Here is a 20,258-nt window from a genome sequence, read left to right on the forward strand (position 1 = left end):
AAAACAAGTTGGCGTCGTTGCTTGCTGTTCTTGTTGTTAGACAAATTATGCCAATTAAACGGTGGGAAAACGAGTTGGCAACTCTGCACGCTTGTCGCCGCCTCAAGTGGGTTTTTGCCGAGTGGGGGAACTGGAACTGCTGCTACTGCAACTTGAATGCAACGCAGTGTTGAATAATATTCGATACAAGGATGAGAAGGTCAGTTAATTAATCTTTCGCTGACTCAGCCATTGGCTATCTTATGTCAGACAGCTCTTCTCAAATCGAACGATGCGTGAAGTGGATCAGATCAAAGTATGCGACATCTAATTGAAACAACGGTAGCGGATATAGATGTGACATATTAATAGACAACTGGATTACAAATTGCAACATATTTCATTTATGGAATCTAAAAAGAAATATGTCTGTTTTTAACGCATTAAGTTCCACAGTACCAACAACCATTGTCAGGGTGAATATATAAATTTTATTCTTATAACAGTCACAATCTGAACTCAAACAGCTTTTCACAAAATCCATACACGTTAACAATGGGTTAACAGTGAGGTCACAGTGTAGATTTAAGTTATGCCTTCGTCTCCGATAAACGGACGGTCAAAATTCCACTTTGAAAAAAGTTAGTTACCCAAATAGATGTATGAGTAAATTGATTTAAAAAAAAACTATCATCTCTGTTACACCAGCATCATTTTCTTATTGCCCATGCAGTAATAAATGTTGAGACCCTTGCCATCGCCCACACAGCTGATCTTATTGCAGCATTTATTGAAGGTGACATCCCACAGATTCCTGTTCGTACCACACATAAATGCCAAGGAGGTCTTTGTGGTTCTGGCATCCCAGAGCTTGATGGAGCCATCGAAGGCGCCACTGAGAAAACGCAATCCATCTGGCGACACATCCACCGACATCACGAAGGCATCGTGACCGACGAGACTCTCACGCAACATGCCGCTTGGCAAATCGATGAGCTTAATGGTCTTATCATCGCAGGCTGCGAGAGCATGTTGCATGCTCGGATCAAAGACCAATCTTCTCATTGGCATCTTGTAGTTGGTGCGACTCGTAATCTGCCGGGTGACGCCATCGAACAACGTCAAATTGCCAGCATAATCTGTGGCACCCACCAACCGCTGATCCTTACTGATTGCCAGGCCCAAGACGTTCTCGCAGCAATGGGTGTCATAGCTATGCTGCAACGTTCGGTCGGACGTATCGTATTTGTAGATGTGTCCACTGCCGGATCCCGCATAGATGCACTCGATGTTGCCGCCACCACCAAAACTCGATGACCAAAAGTTGCCCACATGGATGTGACTGACGCTGGGCAGCCAACGACCTCCCACACCATTGAGACTGAGTAGCGTCAAATTGCCATCCATGGAAATGGCAGCTAAGCAACTGCTGTCCGAACAGAGTGCCACATGATGGATGCCCAGACCCGGCAGTTGCATGCTGTATTCATCGGGGAACACATTCGTTTTGCCGGGCGATGTGAACACAACTTTCAGCTGCGACATATAGTCGCCGGTAATCACAAATTCCCTGGGCTTTAGTTTGGCTCGCGAGGACGACTTCTCCTCCTCTTCGATATTAGACTGAATACTCTTCTTTGCTGGCTGCATGACGCCCCAGGCACAGCACCACACTCGGTTCGTCTCTGGCTCTGTTTCGTTGGTTGTTTGATTAATTTCCATGATGATGATAAGTTTTACGTTTTTTTGTTGTTTGTACTGATTACTGAATACACTTACTACAAAGCTAGGCCTGCCAAGTTGATCATAAGCAAACTCTCGAAGCTATGCCCAACCACATCGCATCATATGTAAATAGAGTTTTGTATAATGAAAAAAAGCATACTATTTTTCACCGGTTCTTAGAAGATTTTTTGGGAGTATGCTTTGAAAATGAATTTCGGGTCAGAATCACATTTCCAACTTTAAATGTAGCTTTGCTCTAGATGTCAATCCATGACTAAAAGGGTTTGGGCTTTGAAAACGGAAGCAAGTTTGTTAAAACTCAAAATAAAAACAAGTAAAAATGCTGTAGTCGAATGAGCACGCTGATCCCTGCAAAATTTTCGACGCGTCGCTATAAATTTGTATGGATATGAGAAAATGAATCAAAGTGTTGCCTTATCTTGTTGGCTAAAACACACACGTAAACACAATGAAATCAATACATGTCCCAAATTTTGGAAAACGTCATAAGGGCGACAAAATGCCCCAATTAATATTAAGAAACATATTCGCCGATTTTTTTTCATTTGAATTATAGGAAATCGGAGAAAAGTACGAATAATTGTTTAACTAAAAAACCATAGTGACAGGTTATAATATATGCTCACCTATATTCAGTCAGTCAGGTGGCGTGGTGTCCTTTGCTTCGTTGTAGTTCGCTGCTTAAGTTTTGGCTATGCAAAACTCGAAACTTTTGACATTGCTGTCATGATTTCTGTTTCCACTTGACCCAAGTGTTGAGGTGCCTCGCTTCTGCTGCTGTTGATGCCACTCAAGCGTGCAGAGTGTGTCGACTTTGCGATTGTTATTGCAGCTGTTGTTGTTAATAATATTGCTGTGGGGTTTTCGTGTTTCAATTGTTAGTCAATCAAGCAACCGCCGGCCTCAGCACTTTGCATTTTGTGTGTTGCTTATGTATTTTTTGTTGCTTTTTGTTTGTTATTCCGCAAGATAAAAATGCAAATATCTGCAAAAAAAAATAAAAATTAATTTTTTTTTCAGTGAAGCAAAACGGTGCTTTGAGTTCATTAAACCGCATAGCATATTAAACAGTATCAAAAGAATTGCCACATTATTATTATTATTATCCAAGGCATACACAATAAGTATTTCATTTTTTTATTAGTTTATTTTTCTTTCGACTTTTTCTTCTTGACTTCACGCGACTTGACTTGGTTTAAAATGAAGGTGAAATGCTACGAATGCAAGCAATTAGTTTCATTTGTTCAATTCGTAGCTAGCTCAGCTAACTCAGAGGAGAGGAAGCACACAGGGCGATGCTCACAGACAGACCAACAAAACCAACACAGGAGAAAGTGCTGCAAATTGTTAAATAAAACGCACTGACGCCTCTCAAGCTGCCTACCAATAAGTATCAAACCAAAAGCAGCAACAGCCATTTTCGATGAGTGTCCAAATAAAAACAAGAGAGCTGCCGCCTTCAGTGGAACTCGAATTGGAGATGGCCAGGCGAAAATACCTATTTGGTCTAATGCTTTTCATCAAACTAAAGAGTCATAAAGGGCCATAAAACTTGAGCATTACATGAAACCTTCAATGTAATTTACTACATTAAGTTTACCCAACGCAAAAGTCGAAGCTTACATAAAAAAAAAACATTAGCAAAAAAACAAATACAAGCCTCCAATTGTTAAAATCAACAAAACACACAAGAAAGAAAACATTTCCCAAGTCCACACTCAATAAATATTCGCTAGCGGCCTTGAGAAGAACTTTCGAATAAATCTGCAAAACGATATTGAAACTATTCACAACGATGACCAAAGTCCACATTGAAGCCACTCACCAACTGAATGAATGAATGTCGAATGACATTTGGAGTGAAACTTACGACATAAAGCAAATGAATGTCAATTCATAAAAGATACACATCAACACATAAAGATAGGTTAACATGGCTAATCGTTATCGTAGACTGAAGAAAGTCAATCTCTTTTATGGAAATTGTTGGGCATTAGCTTAGATTTATATCGATTGTGTTCCGGTAACTGAATTATAAAGATTATAATGCTTAGCTATTAACACTTCTAACATAATGTGATGTGTGCTATGATTCCCTTGTTTTTCTCGGGTCTTGACATTAAAAACCAATGGTTCGGCGAGAACAATAGGAATTGAATAACAATCTGGGGGATAAATAAATGCAGTAGGTCGAGTGAGGTTAACTATATAGTCTCTAGATAGACCTGGTTGTTTTCGCTGATCAAGAATATATATACTTTCTGGGGTCGGAGATGATTCCTTCTGCCTGCCACCTACATCTACACAAAACCATTTAGCCTATTTTTAACGGGTTCAGCGTAATGATGAGAAGCATTCATTACCCATTATCCATCATTATTCGTTATATTAACAAATCAAAGAATACTTCACTTCCCTCTTTCTATCCATTCCAACACTCATTTTGCTTTGCTACACCTGAACGAACTCACGAATAAGCCGCTGTTTTTTTTTTATGTGAATCATACATTTCCAGCGCGCTGTAGCATGTAACTGGTTTACTAAATGGAGGCATAACTCCAACGCAATTTTAATTAGCTGCAAATCACCAGCAAATTTATCTAAACTAGACAAAAACAACATGAAAATACCATAAACAAGGCAGACGTATGGGTTGCAAAAGTAATTCTTCTACTCCAAGAGCTGGTTGTCTAGTATATTTTTAATGTAATGAAAAATACAAAAAGTTGGAAGTAAATTAAATTAAATTAAAAAGAAAATTAATATTTAAATCTTAATAAAAATAAAAGGAATAACAAAAATAAATAACAGTGCACCTGACTGCGAACTGGCTGTTTCGGTGGCAACTATTGACGGATTGTGGTAATGAACTTGACACTATTTCCAATTTCGGTCTTTTCTTTGCTTTCTGAAAGAGAGCCACGAAAAAGCCACGAGGGAATTTAACGAAGACTGTTGGACAGACAAGTCAATAGCCTCAGCAGATCTTTGGCAAGAGTATACAATGCGGATATGCTCTCCACCACCAGAAACTGCCAGATCAACACAAAAAAGACAATAGACTTAGACAGTCAACAAACAAACTAAAACAGTTATCTACGGCGTATCAGTGATGAAAAAGGCGATCGAGTGGCTTATATATAGATTTAATATAAGTGTTGTAGAAACCGAAAGCGAGAAACAGAGGGAAGAGCAACATAGAAGTGTGGCTGCTGGCTCTCTCTGCTCTCTCTTTCCCGCTCCGCTGATTTCTCTTAAATATATATATATATATACGAGGTGTGTTCAAAAAATATCGCGAATTTTTTATTTTCGCGGGTTACGTATATTCGAATTTCGATTTTTTTGTAGCGTTATGTTGGTACTCATGTCTCTCACTTATGCCGACAAGCTCGGCCATTTTGAATGTTCACTTAATTGTTGACAGTTGCTTTGCTTGCACTTGTTTTGGATCGTCTTCGATTTTTACCTATTCAAAAAAATGGATCAAAGAACCTGTATCAAATTTTGTGTGAAACGAAATTAAGTGCGCGGATGCATTCCGAATGTTGATTGTGGCATACGGAGAAGCTACCTTGGACCGAAGCAACGTTTATCGGTGGTACAAAATGTTCTCAGAAGGCCGAGAAGATGTGAACGACGAAGAGCGTGCCGGACGCCCGAGCACTTCAACAACAGACGAAAAAATTAATGGAGTGGAGAAAATGGTATTGGCCAATCGTCGAATCACCGTTAGAGAAGTTGCTGAGGAGCTAGACATATCGATTGGCTCATGCCATTCGATTTTTATCAATGATTTGGGCATGAGACGGGTCGCCGCGAAATTCGTACCAAAATTGCTCAATTGCGACCAAAAACAGCATCGCATGAACATTGCTAATGAGATGTTGGACTCTGTCCGCGACGACCCAAATTTGCTCCAGAGGGTCATAACTGGTGACGAATCGTGGGTTTATGGTTACGACGTGGAAACCAAAGCTCAATCATCTCAATGGAAGCTGCCGCACGAACCAAGACCGAAAAAAGCGCGCCAAGTTCGGTCGAATGTGAAAGTTTTGCTGACAGTTTTCTTCGATTGCAGGGGCGTGGTGCATCATGAGTTCTTGCCACAGGGTAGAACAATAAGGAATATTACCTGCAAGTTATGCGCAATTTTCTTTTCTTTTTCTTGTTCCCTAAACTGAAGAGGCCCATGAAAGGACGACGTTACGCTACGCTTGACGAGATAAAGACGGGATCGAAGGAGGAGCTGAACAAGATAAAAAAAAATGATTTTTTGAAGTGCTTCGAAGATTGGAAAAACCGTTGGCACAAGTGTATATCTCATGGGGATTACTTTGAAGGGGACAAAATAGATATTCATGAATAAATAAATAATATCTGAAAAAACACAAAATTCGCGATACTTTTTGAACACACCTCGTACATATTTATTTATTTATTTATTTTTATATATATATATACTCTCTGTCTCTCTGCTTAATGGTAAGTGACTGCGTGACAATTTTCAAGCGCAGCATCAGCTCAACAACAAAAAGCACGTTGAAGCATATCTAGCTAAATTTTGTACGCTTCGGGCCACGATTAACAATTAACAAAAATAATAAAATAAACACGAAAAAAAAAAAACAATCATTTTATTTTGATGCTTTTTGAAATGTGCTCGTTAAACGTGACAAATTGGTTTTGTGATTTTTGTAACACATCTACAAATTGTACATACGAATTCTCACAACATGTATATCGATTATAGAGCACATAATAAAAAATAGAGTAATATTATAAATTAATTTTGCTTCAACTATTTCTTGAAATATTTATTGAGAGAATTATTCATATACTATATTTAAAAAAGGGCCCTAATTAGATGACTTCTAGCCTTTCAATAAATAAAAACGTTTCTAACTTTACCTCTAGCAATTAAAATCGAGCTAATTCCATAATAGTTTTGATGACTGCACCAGCTGCTATTATGGATTACAGAGACTTTGACTCAGGCATCTTCTTATCAACCACATTCTCAGGCAAATTAAATTTGCCTTTTTTATACATTTTATTTTTAATCAACCTCCCATCAGCCAAATGGTAATTTGTAATAATTTTAATAACTTTTCAATTAGAATCAACAGCAATCCTATCCCTTTTGATATTCTCAGTACAAATTACCACACACATAGCTGATTCTGCTTGTATCCCATGTTTGGGCAGGTGTGGAGCGTGACAACTACAAAAGCGAGACGATAGTAAAGTAGCAGAAGTGTGAGCAAAACAGGAGTGGCGCACAGGATGATAAGCACCAAAGAAGAGTGCAAAGTTGAATCAACCTTAAACGCACACTTCAGTTTTCTGTCCTCCGTCTTCTTCTCCACTTTCTACTTTGCAGAAGTCACACTCAACTTCAAATGCAAGCGCACGCAAATATCTATGTGCGTGTGTGTGTGTGTGTATGTTGTATATGCAGGAAGCGAAAAGCGATGCGCAGCAAAGCGATGCGAAAAGAAGCTAAGGAACAACCCTTACAAATGCATACAGAATACCAATACCAATAAAAAAATAACAGAAGCCAAGATGCCACCGGACGCTAAGGATGTACAGCACAAAGAGAAAAGAGCATTAAAAGCGTCGGCAAATGTGTAGAGAAATCGAATAACGGAGCTAAGGCAATATCAAACCAACCAATAACCCACCAGAACCCCCCCCCCCCAACACAACCAACACAACATCAACTCCCTGTGCTGCGGAATGTCATGAGCAACGGTTTCTTGCCATTATGTAAGCAAAATTTATTCCCCACAAAACCTTCTCTTCCGCACACAGCTCCTCTCTCCCGCTCTATCTGCCGGTCTCTACCTATCGCTCTCTCTCTTTCTCTCTCTCTCACCGTCTCGTACTGTCGCACTAGCTGCCGTTGTTAAAAAGATTTTACTGCTACTGGGTTTAAAAATAGACAAATTCAATAAAGTAAAAGCTGTGTGCCAACTTTCTAAAGCTCGCCGACAGACACACAGAGAGACACATCTTTTTTTTCCCCCTTTTTTGGGTATTAAATTTTCCGCACATGAATGCATTTTCATCCTCTGATCGAGTGCCAAATGGAGCTAATGAATGAGTTAAAGAATAAATGAATGAATGGAGAAGCACCAGTCAAATTGACGGCGAGCCCTCTTCCTTCCTTATGCGTTGACCAATTGTTGTATAAAATATACTCACCCTCCACCACCAACCCACTCACATCCCTTTTAAAATGGGGTCAAAGAGGGGTGCGCTACTCCAAATTAGCTTAGATACTCCAATTAATTAAAGAAAAAAATATTCACACACCCAAAAAAAATTAAGCAGAATACGAAAATTGCTAATCCTTCAAATAACTTAATATATAAAATAACATTGCATTAGCTTTAAGACTAGTAAACTTTACATTGCATAATTTCAAGGACAGCAGAATTGGTTAGAGCGAGATTCCATTACGCAATAGTATTGTTCTCTGTCCCCTTCCAACAGCAATTAAAAAATACAATGCAGCTAAGATTTCACTGCTGCCCGACAGCCAAATTACTTCATTACTTCATTGAATTCTAGGCAAGGCAATTGCGAAGCTCGACAGCAGCTGTAATTCTTCCAGTCGACTGGAAGGCTTCACCGCCGCTGCCAATTTTATGTCTGGAATCTTTGGACTGGAAGTATCGGAAATATTACAATGGGCTAACATTTTAGGCAGATAAAACTACCAGTTTTGTATGTGAGCAACATTAACCAAAACTGAGACTGAGAATAAAAGCGTAAAACAAACAACACAAATAACAATTATGGGCAACGATTTCCTATACATACACAAAAGCTTAAACGATTTTCACAATTTGCCAGAGTTTGGTGTTCATCATTCATCAGTCGGCTCCTTATTTGGCTCAGTGTACGCCAGTTATGTTAACTTATGGCGAAAAAGCAATCGAAATAAACAAATGCATAACAGAGCCCGAAAAACGGCAACTGTTGCTGCTTGGCTGTTTTGTTTCTTTTCTTTATTTCATTTTACACTCTGTTCACTTCGCGCAGATCTGCGTCGACGTCGTTTTTAACTTGCTCCAAATTGGGTAAATGATAAAGGGCTGTGGGTGATGGAGAGGGAGAGGAGAGGTACATGTGTTTAAACCCCTCCTACTCCCTCGACATCATTAGCTAAATACCTGAAACGCATTTTTTAAGTAATAAATAAAGCTAAGTTACAAAACGTTTTAAGGTTTCGAATTATGTATTGTTTAAAACTCAAGCCATAATTTTTAGTTAATTAAATAAATAAAAATAAATATCATTAACAAAATATATCTTTATATATATTTATATGTATATAAATTAAATATCCAAAAGACGAACGTTTTGCATAAAAACGATTGCATTAAATGCTAATTTGTCAATTTGTGTTTTCTAGCTACAAAAAGTTATGTAAAATATAAAATTGTCTCCATTTTTGAAATTGAATTAATTAGGAATAATTTACAATTGTCAGACGAGATTTAACTAATTTATGCGCGCGTGCGAGTAGGCGACCGGTTCTTTCTCTCTCTCTGTTTATTTCTCCGTTAACAGTTCAACGAGCTTTAAAGTCAGATAGAATTTTCATCTGCTAAAAATAAACAAAACACTTTTACCAAAGACAAAACTTACAACAGATAATTACATATGCAGACCTCTCACCCCCTCCTAATCATCCTAGAATTAAAGTCAGGAAACAAATGCCCAGAAACTGGGTGGAAAGACACAATAAAAACAACAATGCAGCCGCTGCTGACATCTACGTCAACGTCGGAACTATTTCTGCAAGAGACAAAAGAAGAGGAGAGAACTGCGACTGCGACGCGACTTTGAAAGGGAGACAGGCAGCATTGAAATTAAATATGGTTTGTAACCAGAATTCCGAAACTAAAAATAAACGAAAGAGCTGCAAGCGGTGTGAATGGGAAGGACGCACGGGTATAAGTTAAGCTGTATGTATGAATGAGTGTATATGTGTATTAATCTATATGTGTGTGTTATGTATATACATAAAGAAAAAACGGCAAATTAGCAACACCGTGGCCCCCAAGCCATACATACATGCATACACACTCGCGCACACATTGACATGTCTGTTATTTTGTTGTGGAAATAAATTTGTAATTAGAGTATTTTGCATATTTGCATAAATCGGACGCGGACATTGCAACAAAAAGAACAAGATAACAAATGTTAATCAAACAAAAACGGACAAGAATCTTAGCGAACATAGAATATCAGCAGCAAAAGCGAAAGGTAAATTGTCTTTTGTTTTTCATTTCATTCCAATATCATTGTCTCTCTCGCTCTCTCTCGCAACTGATCAACGGGCTATCGCTCTTACACATGGGCGAGCCTTTTTGTTGTTGTTGCTGCGCAGGTCAAACTAAAAACCAGTTATTAAAAAAGGAGCAATACTGGCAATGCTGCCCGGCTAACTGTAAGTGCAGTGCAGTCAGCTATTTTGCCAGGTGTCCAGCGAGCAGATGTTTGATCGAAAAATTACATTGATGCTTGGCTTTTTTTTTTAACTTCCTCCCCCTCCACACACACACACACACATACTCCTTTGACCGAAACACTTCTGCGCAGTGCACAAGGCGATAAAGAGAGCTAAGACAGACCAAAATATAAAAACTGGAGTGTAAAATACCGATGCTACATTTTTTTTGCTACATGCTTTTAATTAAATTTGCTATTCGTACCAATCACAGATTTATGTGCATAAGAATAGGAAAATAGGAGCAAACAATAACAAAAAATTATTGCAAACACACATATACACACCCTATACTTGTATGTATATGCAGGTATGTATGTATATTGTGTGCCTTTACAAAGTTGAACTCCAGCGCACCAGTAGCTCTCTCTCTCTCTCTATGCTCTATCCTCGCACAGACGCTACCTTTTCACATTTCATCTCTGTGTTGTTTTTCTGCCTCTTCTTCGCCAAAAGGAGTGGCGTTCACTTAGACTTTAGCTTTGGCTTGTCTCGCATTCACACACATACACACACATTTGCATTTTGCGGCACTTTTCTTCCTTTAGTTATGCTCCTTTTTGCAAATGATTTTCCTTTTACATTATGACAAAATCAGACACATAACAGTTACATATATAGAAACCCACACACACGTACGCATATGAATTAAAAAACAAGAATTTGGCTTAAGATCCTCTTATTGTTAAATTCTCTTATTAAAACTGATTCCGGTTTCGAGACTCAATATTTTTCTTATTTCGTGCGTCGTCTGGGCGAATATATTTGTTATGTATTTGTGTGTATATGGTGACCAGTATAATTATATATATATGTATGTCTTTGTGTATGTCGGTACCTTTTAACAGTAGCTGGATTATTTTCTGCAATTATCGAACAAACACACACACAATTAGATTGCTGCACTTGTCAAGCGATAAATTTACTGCATTTTGCCTGCGCGCACATTAAATACACGTTCGTCGCGGCCAAATAATATATTTTTTGCACTAACAAAGGCAAATTTTGCAGCACTCGAACCAAAACACACGCTGACGTTACCACGCGCCGACGATTTGTTCACAACTAACTGTATCTGTGCAAACTTACCCAGAATGTAAATCAACGAGTATAAAAACCAAAAGAGAGCCCGGGAATAGTCGTAAGAGAGAGAGAGAGAGAGAGAGAGAGAGAGATTTAACATTTGGTTAACAGAAGCAGCAAACACCAACTAAATGAGAGTGAGCGAAGAGTAAAACGCAAGAAAACAGTAACTGTAATCTGTTTATGAATTGTGAAAAATAACCTTAACTTGCATTAACATCCAATTTAAATATTGTCGTTTTCAATACATTGTACACACGTACAGTGAGTGAATTTTTAAACAATGCTAGAGTGACCCTTCTACTTTTGCAAGCTGCACGTTAACAGCTGTTAAACTCAAGAATTGCCACTGTTAGTTTCTAGAGGGACCATAAACGGAAATATTTTGATAAACCGGAGACCCAACTCAATTTAAACAAAGCAAAATGAGAAACTTTATTTTGTTAATTATTTTAAGTTGCGTAGTATACGCAACCTGCTCAGGAGAGTGCAATACTCTGCTGAGCGATTTGGCGGACAAGCAGAGCAAATTCGTCTTTTGCAACACGCAACATGCGATTCCAATTCCTCCTCAATATGAGCATCTTTGCGGCGGCTGCAAAGACAACTTTATAGAAATGTTAACCGATTATGATAATCTGATGAAAGTGGAGAACTGTTCCAAAATGTATCTGGACTCGGATAGCATCAGCATTGTGTTCACTACACAGAATGTGCTCAAGGCTCTCTGGGAGCGGGCCTATTGCGACGGTGAGTGCGTCTCTGATTCATCGTTCACCATCCACATTTTCTTTCGAGCAGTATTCGAAGTGTATTCATAAATATTCACATTTGCATTGGAGCAGTAATCATAACTATTGATATTTTGTTTCATTCATTATTCATGTTTGTTGTGATTAATCCGAATTCATACTTGCATTCGAGTAATATATATAATTATTCACATTTGCTTTCGTGTAGTATTCGAGTAATATTCATTCATTATTCACATTTTCTTTATGTTTTGCACAGAGTGCTTCAAGGACAACAATTACAATAATTTCACAAACCTGAATATCTCACTTTCGAGCTGTTTGAATGCGAATAAGGGCAGCGAGTGCAGCAGCTGTGTCTACGAATACATTCAGTTAAATGACTTCTACAAGGATTTGGACCAAAAGAACAACGGACACATGTGTTTCGATATGCAGGATATGGTGTGAATATTGACTATTATTATTGACACAGTTAATACTTCGTCTATCCTCTCCTTCCCTTTACACAGATGAATCGCACCCGTGTGCTTTGGTCCAGGGATCTGAAGTGCTGCCAGCGTGAGGTGAAAATGACTCTCTTCCTCGTCAGCGTTGCCCTTTTTGCAGGATTGCCAGTACTACTCTTTTATGGCGCTGCCATTGTGCTAACCAAACGGCGGGAGGCGAATCATGGACTGCTCAACGAGCAGCAGCCGGAACTGGATGATGCCCCGCCCTCATCCACAGCGGATCTGCTTGCTGCTGCTCTGTTAGCGACGAGACCAGCAGAGACGCCAGCAGCGAAACGAGCTATTGAGAAAATGCAGAGACACGCTTTGGATTCATCATGCGATGATGATGAGTCCATGGCGAAGCCAAAGATTAACTGAGCATCTATCATGATATACTCAATCAATTGGCATGTGATAATCTACCATATATATATACTATAATTATATACTTTTTTTATTTTCACCAAATTAATGGATGATTAAACTAACATTTGACTCCGCTCGGAAGGCAAAGATTAACTGAGCATCTATCCATATCTACCATACATTGTATATATATAAACTTTAATAATATATATACTACCTTTTAAATATACACAAAAATTTATCGATTTAAACAAACATTTTATTTGTTATAACATAACATTTTGGTAAACATTGAGAATCTCTTTTTGCTTTCACGCACCCCGTTAATCTGTTAAAGTTATACGAGTGTTCCAAAGTGTTCCACATCAAAATCAAGCATCCATTCCCGATTTTGATAACACCAATCTGATCTTGTCTCTGAGCTTGGATTGTCAACGGCGGAAAACATTCGTTTCTTTAGAGTCTTTTGATCCAAAACAGTGGAGTTCTTTTCAATGAGATGCTGCGATGAGAAAAAGCTCTTCAGGCAATGCTGATCGTCGGTATCCTTTTGGGATTGGCAATTTAAAGCTGATTTAAATCGATCTGTTGCTAGATCCGTTTCTGTCTCGATTTCTGGTTTGGTGAACGGCATCACATCCAGCTCATAGCCCAAACACTCAAGTACGCTTAGCTTGGCTTTCAACTGCTCATTGGCTATGAGCAGTTGTCGCTCTGTTTTATAAATATTATCCACCTGATTGGACAACTCGGAGTCCAGTCTATCGATTTGTTGGAGCACTTCGTCCTTGGTGTGGTAAGCAAAACGCATCTGATGCTTGCGAATCTTCGCGTGCAGACTCAGCAGCTGTTCCTCCTCACGATGCAGCAGTTTATTGAGCGCATAAGTCCTTTCCAACCAAAAGGTTTCCAATCGATTCGATTCCACTCCGCTTTCAGTTATCAGCGTATCCAGATTGGAGTTTTGTATCCTCGGCTTCTTCTGATTATTCACATTTCGTTTTCTTTGTGCTGGTCTCTCGGGTGCATCCAAATACGCATCGAGCATATAATTCTTGCTCAACTTACGTTCACGTACTCGATGCTTTTCATCCTCAATCATCATGATTTCTTGTTCCTTTTCACTGCAAGTTTTAATATTATTAATAAAAGTATTTGGAGATAGAGAGAGAGAGAGCAGATACTTACTTCAATAAATAAATTTGCCTATTTATGGTCTCATCTTGGGTCAGAATTATATTCATTATACGTTCATTTGGATTCGCAATGCAATAGTTTAGTGGTTGAGGCATATTTGGCGTTGGTAATGCTGAACTAGCCCGGCAGAGGGCACTTTCACATCTCTGTTTGCCCCGCCGTCTCCGAAAGCGTTCACTTCGAGAACTAGCCACTGGGCTGCCCATTCCACTATCATTATCCGTAGACATTGATAGCATTGAGAACATTTGCTGTTGCTTCTGATTATTTACTCGCGATGATCCATCAGTGGGTTCCTTTTCCACTAGATGTCTTAGCTGCAGCTCACACTGTAATGAAAATATGTAAGATATATTTAAGATTGAGTAGGGCTTTAAGCGCACCTGTTTATTTGGGGATACGACATCTAAGATGCGAGTGCTACCATCCAAGTATTCCTCGAATCGAGAGTCTCGCAACTGTTTTACAATCACATACTGATACGAGTTCTTCGAGTCCTTGCTGCTATAAGAAGTTTGTTTATTTTCTTTGGTATTTGTTGTTAATTTCATTTGGCTGGGTATATTTGTGGATCTGTTCAAATTGTTATCGCTGCAACGCTTCTCTTCGAACTCCTGGTAGTGCAGCAGTGCCCAAATTAAATTTGTGCATGTCGTATTTGAATCAATCCCAGAAACCCAATGCTGCTCCCCATCTATGGTGATTGCTACGGGATCCGACGTGTTATCTATGGAATCACACGAATCCCAATCCAAATTGATGCCACCATTTTGTGCCCAATTAGTGGCGAATATGGAGGTGGAGTCTTTCTTCAAAGATCTTGTGTCTTGCTCCAGCATTTCGTTGGCGCTGAGTTAAAGGAGAAGAGAACAAGGGAGAGATTTTACAAATTACATATTCGTATACACACAACAAGTGACGTCAGCTCAAGCGTCAACTCAAAATCACTGGGCGTGTAGGATATTTAAACCAAAGAGAAACAAAAGCTAGTTGAAAGGCGTAAAATTCGTTTGGCTTCTTTCGCATTTGGAACACAAAGGTTTTCAGCTACGCAAAGAAAGAGAAACAGAAATAATACGAAATGCCACACGTTCCGATAAAATTGTCTTTATGTATTGTTTGCTTGATTCATTGTTAGTGATAAAGAATCAAGACTCGCGTAGACTTTCAATTGCAAAAAAAATAATAGCACCACTCTCACAAGAATTGTTTTCAAAGACGTATTTTGTAATTTTAAGGAACTTATGAATACGTTTTTAGAGCTGGAAATAGATTCTTAAAAAAATGAGAAAAAAGCAACCTTAATATTATTCACTGATTTCAACTAATTTAAATTTAGTTAAAACTACAAAATTTAATTTTATGATAAAGCATGAAAAGGAATCAAAAAACAAAATAATATCAGAATTTTTCAAATGTGCACTTATAATTATTAAAAATAGAAATAAAGAAACCATTTCTATAAAGTTCTATTACATTTTCTGCTACTTTTTGGCAATTGTCCCATCAAATATAAAATATATATAAAATATATATTCAACATATGAAAAAATTGTAAGACGATTGGCATGTTTTTTCATTCGTGGAGCAATTATTGTTTTCGCAACTGTAAGTTGTAATCCGGAATATATATACACTATGTTGCATACATCATTTCGCACCGTTTTGTAATACTCCTTTTCATGGGTACAGGTTGTTAAAAAATATACAAACTGGTAATCGGTATATGTTGGACCTGAACAGAATTACAATTCCCAATTGGCATTTGGCGGACTTGGCGCGTTTGTAAGCCAAAACATCAGGTTTACCACACCCAGATTGAAGTTTGTTTGGCATTTAAAGTGGACGTAGTGAATGACCAAAATCGTTTCACCCCACTGCTTATTACTAATCGAGATCCGATCTCTTATGCTTTACTCTGGGATTTGGCAGCAAAAACCTTTCAAATAAATTTCATAAGAAAAATGTTTTTGCTTTTATTGTTTTGCCCACTTCCATTTATAATTGTTAATTATGTTAAATTGCTGGGCAGCTCTTTTTATGTGAGTGCGTAGGGGAAATTTGGTTTTGGTTTTGATTATGGTGGAAACCATTAGAAAGTTACGCTAAATCACATAATTGTTTGTACGTTGCTTCTTTGCCTTAAGCGATCTTAAAGATTTTCTTGCTAGTTTGTAGTTAATAATCTTAGAAGTTAACGTTAACGGCACTTTTTTGGTTCAACTTTAGTTTATACACACACACACACACACAGATAGAAAACACAAAACAAACACGTACTAAAAATTGCTTATGTCGTTCTTCTCAAGCACTCTCTTATTATCGTGTAACTTTCTATTTAATGTTTACAAATATTTCAATATTTTTAATGCAATTCCATTGAATGCCGCAGTTTGTTACACATTTTATGCAAATTATAATTTTATTTATGTATATATGTATATGTCTATGTATATATGCAATGAGTAGTCTGAACAGACTACATACATACATCGATTTGTGCTTTCAGTATTTGCCGTATTACACCTGCTGCTAGCAATCCAGCCGACAGAACGCAATCAACTCTTTTGGAGTCGTCACTACAACTGAACCAACTGATCCAGCGGAGTAATGAGAAACAAAAGAAAAAGCTTCAGGCCCTCAACTTCTGTCTGAAGAGAAACCGCGCTCTCCCGCAAAAGAGCTTGAGAGCAAATCGACAACGACGCTTTACTCGTGCTTAATACATCTCGTCCAAGATAGTAGTAGAGTTCGCCTTGGTAAACAGAGAGAGAGAGTAGCAGAGCTTACACACACACACACACACACATACGGGCCCATTCAAAATATGCTATCCGAAGTTTGTTTGCCCCTCTTCCCTCTCTCTCTCTCTCTCTCTCTCTCTCTCTTTCTCTCTCTCTCTCTCTCTCTCTCTCTCTCTCTTACTCTCTTTCGCACAGTGATCTGGCATAGTTTCGTCGATTGGTTCAAGTAAATGCTCGGGACTCCCCTCATTCCCTCAATTCCCTCGATCCACTTGTACTGTTTCAGATGGCAAATTGTTTGCTGCTTTTTAAACAAGTTCTGAGCAACTTTACTGATACTGCAACATCTTAATCCCACAATTGGATGTGATAAACATTTCATGCATAGTTATTCGCTCAATTAGGACAGTAGTGTAGTATGAAATTTGATTTATTTTTACGAAATTCCACAAAAATTAATTGTAACAGTTTTGAACAAGTTTGGACATAAATGTCGATCAGTGTTTCAAGGCTTTTAACTGAGTGCTGCATAAACTTATATTATCTTATATAATAGTGCTGTTAAGTGACAAAATTATTACACTCATTATTCACTGTTACTGTGGGAATTTGATAATAAGTCAATCCATTTAAACGAATTTAATATGGTGTTCATTTCTGTAGACTCACAACTGAAATGTAGCATTAAATACACCTTTAAAGTTGCCGATGCCAAAATTCACCACAATGAGACTACTTGACTTACTCTTGCTGAGGGTAAAGTTATTCACCTCTCTATCTCTGACTAATCAAATCGCACAAGAAACCTGTATTTTGACTCAGCTTTAAGCTACCAGTGTGTGTATGTATACTACATACTCACATACATACATAAACTACGAATGCATAATTATAAAAAAGTATACGTAAAGGTGCGTAAATTAATAATATGTTTGACACGACTTGAGCACGAGTGGAGCACGACTTAAGCATATGCTAAAATTAATAATGTTATTTCATTAACTTATGTGGCAGATGATGTTAAGAGTTGCATGCATTTAGTAACAAACTCACAATATTCTACCTATGCATTTTGTACTTTAGCTTGTTTCAATCTCGACCGATCTCGTGTTTCCCGACTTATAGTGAAGATCAACACAGCTGAAAGCACGACTCTAGCACATTTCTATAAACTATGCCGAGCGAAACAAGCTTTACTGAGAAACGATACAACTTTAGTTGTTAAACAAACGTCAGCGCGCGCTGTTCGATCGTTGAAGTGGGTTCAAGCTGATATCGCTTAATAGCAAAACGAACAAAGATACAAAATAAAGAGGAAAAAACCAGTAAAAACAGTATGAAGCTTGGTCTTCAAACAACACGTCAATAAGTGTGTATTGTGTTTATGTATGTACTTGCTATACACATATTTTCTGTCTCACCCACGTTTCTATTAAGCCTCGAACGGATTTGTCAAACCCATCGTATGTTGTGTGATTGGCTGTGTATGTGTGTGTGTGTGGGGGGTGTATGTGTGATTGAGCTGCGTTTGCAGCGCCATTTCGAAAATGGAAAATTTCAGATAACGTGATTTTGGCATCATTTAATGGCAATTACCACATTTTTGCCATACTAAATTTCTCTTTCTCAACTATTATGCTAGAGAGCAATAGTTTCAACTTGTATGTGTTGATGTACATAGGGGAACCCCTATATATACAGGTACTGTTAACCATATGTATATACCAGATACACACACACGCACACACACATATATATATATATTTATATATATGCCCACTGTATGTGGGCCGCATGAATGAGCTGCAAGTTTTCTTCTTCTGCTTCTATTTAAGACAAGGCGATTAGTGAAACAAAAGATTCGATGCTACTAATTTAATTCGTATGTACTTTTTTCTACAACAGGTATATATCAAGGTCATCAACAGCATCGAAATCGACGTTAGCTTAATGAGAATATGCCGCGAAAACTGCTGAAATTTCTGATTATCTTTGACAACACCTCACTGCTGTATTTTCCGGGTCAATTCCTTTCTGGCCGTGTGCTTATCGAGCTACAGGATGAAACACCAGCACTGGGTCTACATTTTCATGTGGTTGGCGAGGGTGTTGTCCGCGCTGGTGGTCGACAAGAGCGTACATACGACAAAGAGAATTACATCGATTTTCGCATGAGATTACTGGGCGATGTGGATCAGGGTCCAGCCATATTATCACCAGGCATACATAGTTTTCCATTTAAATTGGGTTTGCCCGTTGGTCTGCCCTCCACATTCCTGGGCAGCTTCGGTTGGATACAATATTTCTGTACGGCAGCGTTGCGCGAGCCCAAAGGCCTCACGCATAAAAATCATCAAGTTTTCATCGTTATGAATCCCATTGACTTGAATCTGGAGAAACCCATTTTATCGGTAGTTATACTTTATCCTTAAAAAGGAGTTCATATTATATTCGTTTGATTTTACAATAGCAACCATTCACGTGTGAAGTTGAACACAAACTGGGTGTTGTTGCCTGTGTGGGTGGTGGTCAAATCAAATGCCGAGTCATCTTGGATCGTGGCGGCTATGTGCCCGGTGAGAGCATACTCGTCACAGCAATCATATCCAATGCCAGCAACGTAACCATTAAACGAACAAAAGCTTCGCTGACTGAGGTAATTCTTGACATACAAAATGTTGGCTAAAATCTATAAACAATCTTCCTGAATTTTATGTAGACCATCGAGTATCTAGCACGCGGCAAGACGGTACAAATAGAGAAACGTGCTTTGGCTGTGTTGGTGCGAGGCAAGATACGGCCGGGTGGTAAAGATGAATGGCATAATGATAGCCTCTATGTGCCACCACTGCCTCCGACAAATTTACACGGCTGTCATTTGATAAAAATCACATACGATGTTTTCTTTGTTATCGAACCGAAGTCTATGGAAAAGGAAATCAAACTGCAGCTTCCAATTGTGTTGGCCACATACCCATTCCGCAATAATGCCAACGATGTTTCAAACACGTGGCCAGAATCTGTACTGAAGCCGGACACGCATTATCCATCGACATTGCCCATATTTCGTCCATGGCTGCATGAGAAACCAGATGCATAGCTTCCAACAAGATAGTCACTTTTGACACTCGATGCGAATAATTGTTGCAGTCCCATTTGCGCCATACATTAATTTATAACTTATTTAACTTTTAATGACTTTTGTGACAAAGTACTAAAAACCATGCACAATAAGTTTCTGCTGCTTCTTTTTTTTCGTTTGTTACAATGCCGTTACTCTCTTGTTCAGCGATCAAATGCACTATCGAAAAGCATAAATATATATGGTATCGGAAGGTCCCTTAAACAAATATATTTAATATGCTTG

At 38.4% G+C, this 20,258-nt stretch overlaps 5 protein-coding genes and 1 long non-coding RNA gene across 16 annotated transcripts in view; 3 read left to right on the forward strand and 3 right to left on the reverse strand.

Annotated features, from left to right (window-relative positions):
* The window catches only part of LOC6556740, a 33,883-nt gene extending 31,201 nt beyond the window's left edge, over positions 1 to 2,682 (reverse strand). For 7 of the 10 annotated variants that reach the window (XM_032742805.2, XM_032742801.2, XM_032742799.2 and 4 more), the window contains exon 1: positions 2,352 to 2,682. The gene's annotated coding sequence lies outside the window, so the exon portion shown is untranslated. The remainder of the gene's footprint in view (positions 1 to 2,351) is intronic. The other 3 variants (XM_032742797.2, XM_032742803.2, XM_032742802.2) reach the window with 1 other exon arrangement.
* LOC6556747 (vegetative incompatibility protein HET-E-1) lies at positions 454 to 1,824 on the reverse strand. The gene is made up of 2 exons (XM_001983138.3): positions 1,759 to 1,824; positions 454 to 1,670 (listed from the first exon to the last, which is right to left on the reverse strand). The coding sequence occupies exon 2, from the start codon at positions 1,627 to 1,629 to the stop codon at positions 679 to 681; it is 951 nt and encodes a 316-aa protein (XP_001983174.2). The 5' UTR covers positions 1,630 to 1,670; positions 1,759 to 1,824; the 3' UTR covers positions 454 to 678.
* Positions 2,683 to 9,971: 7,289 nt separating the features above from the next.
* On the forward strand, positions 9,972 to 11,463 carry LOC122322616. Its single transcript, XR_006246715.1, has 3 exons — positions 9,972 to 10,011; positions 11,267 to 11,396; positions 11,450 to 11,463. It is a non-coding gene; the product is annotated as an uncharacterized LOC122322616 (long non-coding RNA).
* Positions 11,464 to 11,697: 234 nt separating this feature from the next.
* On the forward strand, positions 11,698 to 13,205 carry LOC116806460 (osteopetrosis-associated transmembrane protein 1). Its single transcript, XM_032742807.1, has 3 exons — positions 11,698 to 12,088; positions 12,350 to 12,534; positions 12,603 to 13,205. Exons 1-3 carry the CDS (start codon positions 11,764 to 11,766, stop codon positions 12,960 to 12,962), a joined length of 870 nt encoding a protein of 289 aa, XP_032598698.1. The 5' UTR covers positions 11,698 to 11,763; the 3' UTR covers positions 12,963 to 13,205.
* Positions 13,197 to 16,729, reverse strand: LOC6556689. Its single transcript, XM_001983137.2, has 4 exons — positions 16,639 to 16,729; positions 14,531 to 14,996; positions 14,139 to 14,476; positions 13,197 to 14,074 (listed from the first exon to the last, which is right to left on the reverse strand). Exons 2-4 carry the CDS (start codon positions 14,984 to 14,986, stop codon positions 13,288 to 13,290), a joined length of 1,581 nt encoding a protein of 526 aa, XP_001983173.1. The 5' UTR covers positions 14,987 to 14,996; positions 16,639 to 16,729; the 3' UTR covers positions 13,197 to 13,287.
* A 1,383-nt stretch (positions 16,730 to 18,112) lies between these two features.
* LOC6556737 (arrestin domain-containing protein 17) lies at positions 18,113 to 20,241 on the forward strand. Of its 2 annotated transcripts, none has more exons than XM_032740547.1 (4): positions 18,113 to 18,260; positions 18,797 to 19,302; positions 19,362 to 19,547; positions 19,611 to 20,241. In XM_032740547.1, exons 2-4 carry the CDS (start codon positions 18,850 to 18,852, stop codon positions 19,989 to 19,991), a joined length of 1,020 nt encoding a protein of 339 aa, XP_032596438.1. In that variant the 5' UTR covers positions 18,113 to 18,260; positions 18,797 to 18,849; the 3' UTR covers positions 19,992 to 20,241. The 2 variants fall into 2 exon arrangements, with proteins under 2 accessions (XP_032596438.1, XP_001983172.1); XM_001983136.3 differs by having other exon boundaries at positions 18,146 to 18,277.
* Positions 20,242 to 20,258: the final 17 nt, after the last annotated feature.

Source organism: Drosophila grimshawi, unplaced genomic scaffold (assembly GCF_018153295.1).
Source record: "Drosophila grimshawi isolate 15287-2541.00 unplaced genomic scaffold, ASM1815329v1 contig_44, whole genome shotgun sequence".
Taxonomy (NCBI): domain Eukaryota; kingdom Metazoa; phylum Arthropoda; class Insecta; order Diptera; family Drosophilidae; genus Drosophila; species Drosophila grimshawi.

Excerpts from the sequence above, each read along its gene's own strand:
- LOC116806460 (XM_032742807.1), top strand. The coding sequence starts at position 11,764 with ATGAGAAACTTTATTTTGTTAATTATTTTAAGTTGCGTAGTATACGCA. Across the intron at positions 12,089-12,349 it reads GGAGCGGGCCTATTGCGACG|AGTGCTTCAAGGACAACAAT; the intron begins GTGAGTGCGTCT and ends TGTTTTGCACAG. Across the intron at positions 12,535-12,602 it reads GTTTCGATATGCAGGATATG|ATGAATCGCACCCGTGTGCT; the intron begins GTGTGAATATTG and ends CCCTTTACACAG.
- LOC6556737 (XM_032740547.1), top strand. The coding sequence starts at position 18,850 with ATGCCGCGAAAACTGCTGAAATTTCTGATTATCTTTGACAACACCTCA. Across the intron at positions 19,303-19,361 it reads TGGAGAAACCCATTTTATCG|CAACCATTCACGTGTGAAGT; the intron begins GTAGTTATACTT and ends ATTTTACAATAG. Across the intron at positions 19,548-19,610 it reads CAAAAGCTTCGCTGACTGAG|ACCATCGAGTATCTAGCACG; the intron begins GTAATTCTTGAC and ends AATTTTATGTAG.
- LOC6556689 (XM_001983137.2), bottom strand. The coding sequence starts at position 14,986 with ATGCTGGAGCAAGACACAAGATCTTTGAAGAAAGACTCCACCTCCATA. Across the intron at positions 14,477-14,530 it reads TCGTATCCCCAAATAAACAG|TGTGAGCTGCAGCTAAGACA; the intron begins GTGCGCTTAAAG and ends TTTTCATTACAG. Across the intron at positions 14,075-14,138 it reads AGGCAAATTTATTTATTGAA|TGAAAAGGAACAAGAAATCA; the intron begins GTAAGTATCTGC and ends TAAAACTTGCAG.
- LOC6556747 (XM_001983138.3), bottom strand. The coding sequence starts at position 1,629 with ATGCAGCCAGCAAAGAAGAGTATTCAGTCTAATATCGAAGAGGAGGAG.